This window comes from Nilaparvata lugens, chromosome 6 (genome assembly GCF_014356525.2).
Source record: "Nilaparvata lugens isolate BPH chromosome 6, ASM1435652v1, whole genome shotgun sequence".
NCBI classification, from domain to species: Eukaryota; Metazoa; Arthropoda; class Insecta; order Hemiptera; family Delphacidae; genus Nilaparvata; species Nilaparvata lugens.
The window spans coordinates 10,964,710-10,974,895 of NC_052509.1; the positions used below are offsets into that span (position 1 = coordinate 10,964,710).

General features: G+C 36.0%; 1 protein-coding gene across 1 annotated transcript; it reads right to left on the reverse strand.

Annotated features, from left to right (window-relative positions):
* Nucleotides 1–576: 576 nt before the first annotated feature.
* On the reverse strand, nt 577–8,814 carry LOC111059444. Its single transcript, XM_022347099.2, has 6 exons — nt 8,445–8,814; nt 7,070–7,118; nt 5,481–5,636; nt 4,701–4,888; nt 2,680–3,506; nt 577–2,077 (listed from the first exon to the last, which is right to left on the reverse strand). Exons 1-6 carry the CDS (start codon nt 8,587–8,589, stop codon nt 1,961–1,963), a joined length of 1,482 nt encoding a protein of 493 aa, XP_022202791.2. The 5' UTR covers nt 8,590–8,814; the 3' UTR covers nt 577–1,960.
* Nucleotides 8,815–10,186: the final 1,372 nt, after the last annotated feature.

Consider the following 10,186-nt stretch of genomic DNA (forward strand, 5'->3'; position numbering starts at 1 on the left):
GGACGTTCCATTTTTTCCGTCCTTATAAATTCCAGAGTAAACGGAACTTGGCAAACACATGAATAAATCTTCTGTTTGCCAAGTTGTGTTCAATCTATAATAGAATTTATAAGGACGGGTAAAAATCGTCCGTTCAAGAGTCGATGTGTGTGTAACTAGCCTTTTACTGTGTTGTAAACTATAGGGTACAATATTTCACCAAGAGATCATTTAGAAAGAGCTTAGAAAATAGGTTAATATGCCTACCCTGTTGAGGTATGACCATGTAAAATGATCAAGGCAATTGTCAAGATATTATTCTATGTTTCAGTGTATAATTCACTCTGTATTGTAGCGAAAGGTCTAATATTATAGCACGGCATTTGTTAGGTCAACCTCTATTCATAGCCCGAATATCTACCAAATCTGGGAGATTTGCATTTTTCATGAAATCCATCATGGATTTTTGCAAAAATGGTCAAAAATTAAAATCGCTCAAACTCTCAGGAATGATAGTAGGCCGATTTTTCTACTTGACGAGAGATCTTTCTCTGAGTGTGTAGGTTCTAAAGTATAATAATAAACAGAAAAACAATATAAAAATCAATAATGATAAACTTTATTCATATTCAACAATAAACAAAAATATATCTCTTCAACATAAATAAACTTTATTAATACTGAAAAATAATCAAGTATATCTATATATTCAACAGAACACATGAAGTTCACCCATATTCAACAACAATGAGAGCAAATAAGTCATTTCTACACAAATGAATATTTAACAATTTATTATTGAAAAAATCCGTAGAAAATCAATTTTTATTTAGACAAAAATACCAAAATATATTATATCTCTTCCAGCACAATTAAATATTCAACAATGATAAAAAATATATATACAAAACCAAATTTTATTCAGACAAAGATAACAAAATATAATATATTTTATATAATGATATTATCATTTATCTTCCAGCTTAATCCACTACACTTATTTACAGTTAACAGATCAACTCAAATGACATTTTCAGACTGGTTACATTTTAATTCATTTCAAAATATACTGATTAATATCATTGAAAGGAAAAGACGTTGAAGTTGTCAATACCACTATATACTCATCTTCAGCTGAACTAATGTGGTAAATGTTACCATGAAACCTGGTGCTGTAATGTGAATCAATTTTGAAAAAATATAGTACTTACAACTAAAATACGTTGTAATACTTTGGTATTGACAACATCAACGTCTTTTTCGTTAAATTAAGGAGAAATACCTCAACATATCTTACCATACAATTGAATTATTAATATCACTTATAAGAATTATGGATGTTTCATTGATACTTTTTTAAAAAGCAACTACAATCTGATACAATAATACAAACTGATAGTTAATTTGAACGTGATATTGCATTCTAACACAACTAAGATATTTGACACAACTATCTTTATACACAACTAACGACAAAAGAGTAAGACTTGATGATAGCATTGCAATTTAATCTAATAGGATTTATTCGGTTTATTTTTCAACTTGAGCTTATTGTACAACATTATCTTATTTTTTCTAATAAACATGATCTGATTAGATACGAACTTACATAACTGAGGCTCTGCTTTTCGATGAAAGTATAATTAGAATAACATAGATTCTTATGGGAGAGTTCATGCATTTTCAGTCGGCGATTGTGTGGACACTCACATAACAACCAATGGTATTCTTTTACTGAATAGCAGAAATTCAGGGCTCAAATCTCATGCCATTGATAATAAGACTTGAAGTCTGGAGATAAAGGATCAGATAAAGTCTGATAATGAAGCAAATTCTATGTCATTGATAATAAGACTTGATAAAGTCAGTCATGACAAAATGTAATTGAAAAGTTTTTCAAGGAGTTACCAATAATACTTTTTTAGAACTTTGAATCATAATTTATATAATCTGAAATCAAATAAACTGGACCCAACTAATTCTAGAACATTCTACGAGGATAATACAGTATATCGGGGGATTCTCTGGCAGTTTCTCTGGGTCTAAGCGGTATGGTCAGGAAGTCTTTTCTATCATCTGAAGTGTCTTCAAGTTTGATCTGAAATCAAAAAAGGGAATTATTGGCACAAAATTGACAAATAAGTTAGAAAATTTTATCTTCACTTAGAAATAAACATTTATAAAATAGAAGAAGCACTTTCTTTACTAGTTTAAGAATCACTCTCCTCCCAAGAATTCTACCTCCACTATGTTTCGACTCATTTGAATACTTTCATTTTATGTTTCAACTCTCTACCCTCACTTAACCACCAAGTTTTGATCCATATTCCAATATTTAAATAAAATTATAGAATAAAAAGCTTCTCTTCAACCATTTACTTACGAGTAGTACCGGTCTCAATTTTTCAAAGGGTTCTAGGTAGGAGAAATTGGCAAGGGCTTTGAAAAGTTCAATTACCATCCAATATTTAAATAAAAAGAAGTTGATGAGAAATTATAAATTATATATTTCAAAGGCCGATTGCACAACAGCTTCTTAAATTTTAACCGTGATTAATTCAACGAGAACCAATCAGAGAAGCCTTCTTTCCAAAATAGTCTTCTCAGATTGGTTTTTGTAAATTTAAACATGAATGAAATTTAACGGACTTTTGTGCAACCGGGCTTGAATCAACTTTCAGGTTTTATTATTGAACTCACCTTCAACTTAGTCTCCAACCCTGACGCTCCCCACCTCTCCGACTTTGGCGGCAAAATCGTCAAACAATCAGCTGTTGAAACAGCTGTCCTACTGCGACCCAAGGTCATTTCAAGGTCATCGCTATTTTTCACCCTTGCATCGTTCACCAGACACGACTTACTAGGTTTCCCACCATTTCCACAAGTCATAAACTTATAGTTCCCGATTTGATGTCCACTAGAACTGTTTCCATGAGTTATAAATCCATTATTTCCTGAATTTTGTAGATTATAACCATTCCCAACTGTCATAAAATTGTCATTTACAACATTTTTTCCACTATAAATGTTTCCAGAGGTCACAAAATCACAATTCCCGACTTTTTGCTGACTAGAACCGTTCCCAGAGATCATAAAATCCTTTTTTCCAATATTCTGTTGACTAGACCTGTTCCCAACAGTCATAAACTCAAACCTCCCTAAACCCTGTTCATTAACACCGTTTCTAGCCGACATAAAGTCATAGTTTATGACGTTGTTCTGGCAGGAATCGTCATCACAGGACATAAAATCGCAACTCCCACTTTTGTAGCACACACACGGTTTGGTAACAGGTGGACTGGTGGACTTGAAAGCGGGCAACCAATCACGTTTCCCGTTGACAGGGTTCACGAACGGCGCGGAGATCGAGGAGATATCTCCGGAGATGGGCGAGAAAGTGCACTTGGGAGGTGTCACTGACAGGTGGTTGAGAGTTTTCTGTTTTTCGTTGCCGGGGTTTGGTCCATAGACAGCATCCAGGAGCTCCAAGCCGCTTTTGTAGAGTTTGTTCTTGCTGGTGACCGAAGCTGGAAGAGAAAAACAAATTATATTATCTACCGTATATAATAAGAGAGAGTGGGGTTGTGTTTGTTCGCACCAAAACATGTCAACTTGTGGATTTCATACCACAAAACGGGAATGATTTAGATCTCCAAATTTAGCACATAGATTCTAAAAATATCAATCTTGTGCACCTCGAAGTCCAAATTTCAATTTTCTTTCTAGATTTTTCAGATTTAATGTTCAAATTTTATTTATCGGACTTGAATACATACCATAGTTAATATAGAACTATAATCTAGAGAGACTGTCTCTTCAAAACAGATAGTTAAAATTGGCAACTAAATTAATAACCAGTCCAATTTTGTCAGGTTGGCATTAAGTTGAGGAAGGTTTCTAAACAAGATTTGAGTTCTGTCACTTTATTAGGTTAGCACCAAGTTGAATAACTTATCTATACTATAATAAAGGAAAGAACTGGCTTATCGTACGGGATAGGAAAATTATGTTTGACGCATCATCACGTCTGAACTACTGGACTGATTAACTTGAAATTTTGCATATAGATTCTCAATTAACCGAAGATGGTTCTAGGCCTATTTCAAACTCTTCAAGATTCCACTCGGGCAAGTTTTCAGTTTGTCAAGTAACAGTGGAGCAAATGGATGTGTTACTTTAAAGTCTCATTATAAACGGACTCCTTATTTATAACTCATTACAATATGTCTCCTTATTTTGAACTCATATTAATCTGAATTTGGGAGTGAAATATCAAAGGGTTTGCCTGTTTTTCCTCTTTCAATATAATTTTAATGATAAGTAATGTTGAAATAACAAATAGAATTAATCATAAAGTTCCAGCCGATCATATATCAACGTTATAAGGTTGAGTGAAATTTTTACTCTTCCAAGCAAGCCTATAGTATCTAAAGTACTACAATAAAGTCAATACAGCATTGACACATTAAGGCCTGGTGTCTAGAACACTTATTAAATCAAATGAACCCATAAATTTAATGGTCCATTACATCTAATAAGTGTCCTAGGGACCCGGCCTTAAAATACTCACTCAGACAGTTTTCAATAAGAAAGTGTAACTTTCACTCAGTCTACCAAAGCCAAATATTTTAATCGACAGAAGGCTCTTATCTCAAATCATTTCATTCATTTCATAATAAAGTTGTTCTAAAAATACATAAATTTAAATCATTGTTACATACCATCGTTAAACTGTTCATCAGCTTGAGCTCTCATTCGACTGATTCTAGGCCATTCATCTGATCTGATTGTATTGGCACCATACTGAACAGGCTGAGACTTCTTCACGTTTTCCTTGCTTTGAAAACCGTATTTCGACAGAAATGAAGACGATTCTGATCCTCCTTGTTCTTCTGAAGGTTGTGCTCGCCTGTCAACAAGTTTTGAATGGAAAATTTAATATATATTTCCACTTTGATAATTTTAGTAGTTCTGTGAACAGTAGACCTCGTGCCAGTTAAAAACCACAGCCTCCTCCGTCCATACTGTCCATCAGGGTAAATCCTGTCGTGTCGGCGAGATATCGGTGTGGAAACGACTAATGGCTGTTGGGGTTGGTGTATCAAAAATGCTAACATCAAAAGCTTATCTCCTTCAAGACATACTGGCAACAGGTCAGCCCGAGTTAGAAGCAGAGAAAGGTCGAGAGAAAATACTAAGTAACATTAAGTTATTAATTGCATGCGTCATTGCATGCAGCTAATAGTCCACACAACAGCTCATTTTTTACCAAGGTAACTAGAATACTGTATTCTAGGTGCATTGATTTTTTACCAAGTAACATTGATACATTAATTGCATGCGTCATTGCTTGCAATTAATAATCCACTCGACCTTTGTGCCAGTGGACACTTAAAGTTTTTAAAAATAAAGGGTGCTATAAAATTTATTTTGTTTTATAAATTTAAAAGTAGCCCATGTCAATAAAGTGTTTTAGATACTGAATATTATCTTGTGATTACCTAGTAATTCTCGAAAATGTATCTGTCTTCACGGTATGAGCGCCATATTGAATAGGCAAGGACCTTTCCAGTTTTTCCTTGCTTTGAGAAATTTCCTTCGCCAGAAATGAAGACGAATCTTCCTCTTCTTTCTGACCTTCTGAAATCTGTGCACGTCTGAGAAAAAATTTACTACATTAGTAGATAAACTAATTATTGTTATGAATTACATAAATATTCTCCCTGTCTGATAATTTGCGTCTCCTCCCTGCACACGGACAAATCATCCATGCAGGGAAAATATTCATGTAATCCATAACACTGTATATTTTGTAAATATGTCATATTTTATGAATAAACTAATTTGAATCAATCCATTCAGAAGAAGGTGTACAATGAATGTAATCATATAATATCTCAGCTGAGTGAAAATAGAGTAAGCCTTTCTGCAATGAAATGGGAATACTAGGGGTATACACAATGTTGGAGTTAGCTGGCTAAGTCGAGCTATTCGCTAACTCCTGCTATTTGCTTAGTCTGTGTTAACTCAATGCTATAGTGGTACGTTAGAAAAAAATTACCAGACGAGATAGCAGATAGGGCAAGTTTGAGTCCGCTAACTCTAGCTAACTCTGTTAAAACGGCGGCCATATTTGTTTTGATCATAATTATTTGGTAGCAAAAGTGAGGTTATAAACTTTGAGTTACACAAATTATCCGCTTGGAACGCTATTGCAGTTAGCTTATAGCAGTTGGTTTTAGATGGGGCGTTCACAATCCAGAGTTATCAAATAGCACTTTAGCTGGCTAAAACAACATTGTGAATACCCCTAGTATATCTATGATTGTATATTCTATAGGCTACATGAAACTTAATATGTTATAGCCAGAAATATATTATATCTATCTGAAGGAAAGTGAACATATTCCATCTTCAAATCCATTCCTTCAGAAAAATAATTGAATTGGATTTAATGATTTGGGAAAAGTATTACAACAATCAATGATGAATGTTCACACATTTTTAGTATGCGATTGTGTGAGCACTCGCATAACAACCAGTTGCAGTTGCCCATGTTAATACAATATTGCCCATAATACAACCAGTTGTATTTTCTCTCAGTTGCAGTTGCCCATGTGTGAACACTCCCATAACAACCAATGTTATTTTCTCTCAGTTGCAGTTGCCCATGTGTGAACACTCCCATAACAACCAATGCTATCTTCTCTCAGTTGCAGTTGCCCATGTGTGAACACTCCCATAACAACCAATGTTATTCTATTTATTCCGAGCAAAAATTCATTAGAAAGCACAACAATATGTAGAACAATGTAGAGTAATTTATGTCAATATGAATAATTTGTACTCAATCTATTTCAGGAATTAGTAAAGGGAACAGAAACAGAATTAACTCTTTGAGAGCGAAAGAAACCGACTATTCTGTAGCCCGAGATGAAAGCTTTTTGGAAAAAACATGGTGCGAATGAAATATTTTTGTACAACTGAACAATACAATCTATGTTAAAAAAACTCCCAATTCACAAAAATTTGAAAAATTCCATCAAAAATGAAGTATTTTTAATTCCATTGATAGTGAAGTACCTCTTACCTTTTATGATAGAACCTTGCTAGAAATCTCACTGGTCGTTTTGAGGTATCTGTAACATCAAAAAAACGTCAATCAGTAACTAATTGATTAATTGCATTACTTGAAATTAATCTAATTGCTTCTAAGGATTCCAATTTCCCCATTGAATTATTCATATGAATTGGGTTGAGTCAATTTAGTTGAGCATTCCGCAAACATGAATGTGTTATGCTTGATGTATGTATGAACGAACAATTGGGCTCGATGATTATATATCAATGTTTCGAGAAATAAATGCATGAACAGATAAACAAATTGATAAGCCTCAACTGAGTCGACTTGTATATCTGAATTCGCTTAATACCAGGCGCACACCAATGCGAACGTTTTGTTGCGGTGCGAATTCAATTCGCAGAGCTTGCCGTGCGGAAATTTAATACCATTGCGGTGTATGTGCTGGCGCAAACCAATGCGTTGCGAAATATTCCCTTGCGAATAATTCGCAGCTTTTGTTACATGCAGCATTTGCAGCTTTGTGGCGAGTTCTGGAACTACACTAGTTTCGTCTGCCTTGTAAACAACATAAGTCAACTCGAATATTCCCGCACTCCACATTGCGATTATTTAGCTTCCCAGTGCCCCAATATTTCGCAACGAAAACTTCGTTTGGAAACCGCAGTCTGATTCTTGAAAATTACGCAACGAATTTGTACGCGACTTGTATATGAATGCTCTAACGACAGGAAAAGTGTGTTGAACATGTGTGCACACACATACTCGTTATGCATGTTGTTTTCGGCTGTACAGTCGTATCATATATGTTGAGGTGCGTACACACTTACGCGCCACGAACACGCGCATTACATTTTTCATTAGTTGATGCTAAGCTTCATTATATCCGTATTTGTACAGAAACAGTGAGATACAGATATAATAAGAGTAGCATCAGCTGATGAAAAGTAAAATGTGCGTGTTTGTGGCGCATAAGTCTGTGAGCAACTCAAAATGTACGATACGACTGTACAGCCGGAAAATGACACATAAGTCGCCTTTAGGGCCAAGCCACATGGAGCGTTTTTTCAGCCGTTTTGCACTGGCGGCGGACGAGTTGGCAGAGCAGGAGGGTATCCGAATGGCTGATTCCCGAACGCCAATCCAATCAGCCAATCGGAGAGCTTTCTGCTCTGCCGACTTGTCTAAAAACGCCTGAGAAAACGCATCAAGTAGCTTGGCCCATAAACGTTACATTAGTGGCTAGCCTGAAAGTAAAATGCAAAACTGATGTTAAAAACGTTACATTAGTGGCTAGCCTGAAAATAAAATGCAAAACTGATGTTAAAAAAATGCGTAAACGAACAAAATGAAAAAAAAAGAGAGGAATTTTGAGTGAACTTACTTTCCAATTCCTCGCGATCAAGCCGCGTCAATGTCAAGTTCTTGATGGCACAGTGCGCAAATTGAATATAGTAATCGCTAAAATTGACCGGTACAGAGGCTGGATCAGAGGATTTCGCCTCCAGAGGAAAGTCATTGTCAGACATTTCTGTTCCGTTATCCGATTCTATTTGATTCTCAGCGTCCAAGTCTCCTCCTCCTTCTCCTTCTCCTTCTCCTCTACCTACTCCGTCTACACCAACAACTCCTTCTTTACTTAGTCTCCTTTCTTCACAATCTCTTCTTCCTCCAGCTCCTCTTTCTCTTTCTTCTCCTCCTCTTCCTTCTTCTATTCCTCGTCCTCTTCCTCCTCCAGCTCCTCTTTCTCTACCTCCTCCTCTTCCTCCTTCCCCACCTCTTCCTTCTTTACTTTGTCTCCCTCCTTCACAACCTCTTCCTCCTCCAACTCCTCTTTCTCTTTCTTTTCCTCTTCTTCCGTCTTCTATTCCTCGTCCTCTTCCTCCTCCACCTCCTTCGCAGTCTCTTCCTCCTTCAGCTCCTTTTTCTCTACCTCCTCCTCTTCCTCCTTCCCCAGCTCTTCCTTCTTTACTTTGTCTCCCTCCTTCACAATCTCTTTCTCCACCTCCTCCTCCTCTCCCTCCTCCACCTCCTCCTCCTCCTCTTTCTGCTTCTACTATTCCTCCTCCCACTTGCGAACAGTTGGCATGCACTAGAGATTCATCTTCATCATCGTCATCTTTGAAAATCGAAGTCAGCTTCTGTTTTTTTAGTCTGAAAGAAAAAGCAAAGTTTGAAGCATAGAAAATGAGATAATTATCTGCATTGAATGTTTTATAGTGAGATACACATCAAACTGTTAGCATTGGTGTTATTTATTATTTATAAGAGATGCTGACAGTTTAAACCTTTAAATTAAATTGAATTTATTGTCCAAAAAATTGAAAAAAACACATAATATATTGAACAATGAGATTTCCAGAGTATACAATACAGATAGTCATTACAACATGAGTTATACAATAATCATTATAAATAGTAAAAATCTGAGAAGGGACAGTTTTGGGCATAAGCATGTTGTGCCTTCTCAAATAAGTGAGATCCGGGAGTGATCCGTGGTCTAGTGGATAGAGTGTAGCAGCATAGAGATCCCGGGTTCAAACCCTCTCACAAGCAAAAGTTTTTTAACCAGATCACTCCCGTGTTATCGGACGGGCACGTTAAACTGTCGTTCCCGGTTGAAGTATGACAGTCGTAAGGCCCATTGACGGCTTAAATGATATATTCAGGCGTTGAGACCTTCCCGCAAGGGACTCCCCACCAACAAAAGCCATACGAATTTACTTAAATAAGTGAGATTATTATGATTATTATAAGCGTATGGCTTTCAATGTGGTGGGGAGACCCAAGGGTAGTTCCACCTCGCCGTGTATAGTCCAAAGTTCCCTAATGGGAAACCGGACACTAAGGTTATAGTGAACACAATACTTTAAATTTACACTTTTCACTTCGAAATAAAGTGTGATAATTGTACAAGACTGAATAAATAAATAATTTATCATCAATGTAATGGCACTATATATCACTGTAAATCCCCGTTCCAGCAAGCTCAGTAAAGAAATTTGAGCATAGTCAAGCCGGGAATGCTTTAGAAGTGTGATGTAATCAATTATCAGACTATTGCCAAAGAAATCATATAGGGCCGGTTTCCGAGCTCGGGATTTGGCTAAGCTCTAGATTTTAAAC

Excerpts from the sequence above, each read along its gene's own strand:
- LOC111059444 (XM_022347099.2), bottom strand. The coding sequence starts at position 8,589 with ATGTCTGACAATGACTTTCCTCTGGAGGCGAAATCCTCTGATCCAGCC. Across the intron at positions 5,637-7,069 it reads GCAAGGTTCTATCATAAAAG|ACGTGCACAGATTTCAGAAG; the intron begins GTAAGAGGTACT and ends ATTTTTTCTCAG. Across the intron at positions 3,507-4,700 it reads TGATGAACAGTTTAACGATG|CTTCGGTCACCAGCAAGAAC; the intron begins GTATGTAACAAT and ends TTTCTCTTCCAG.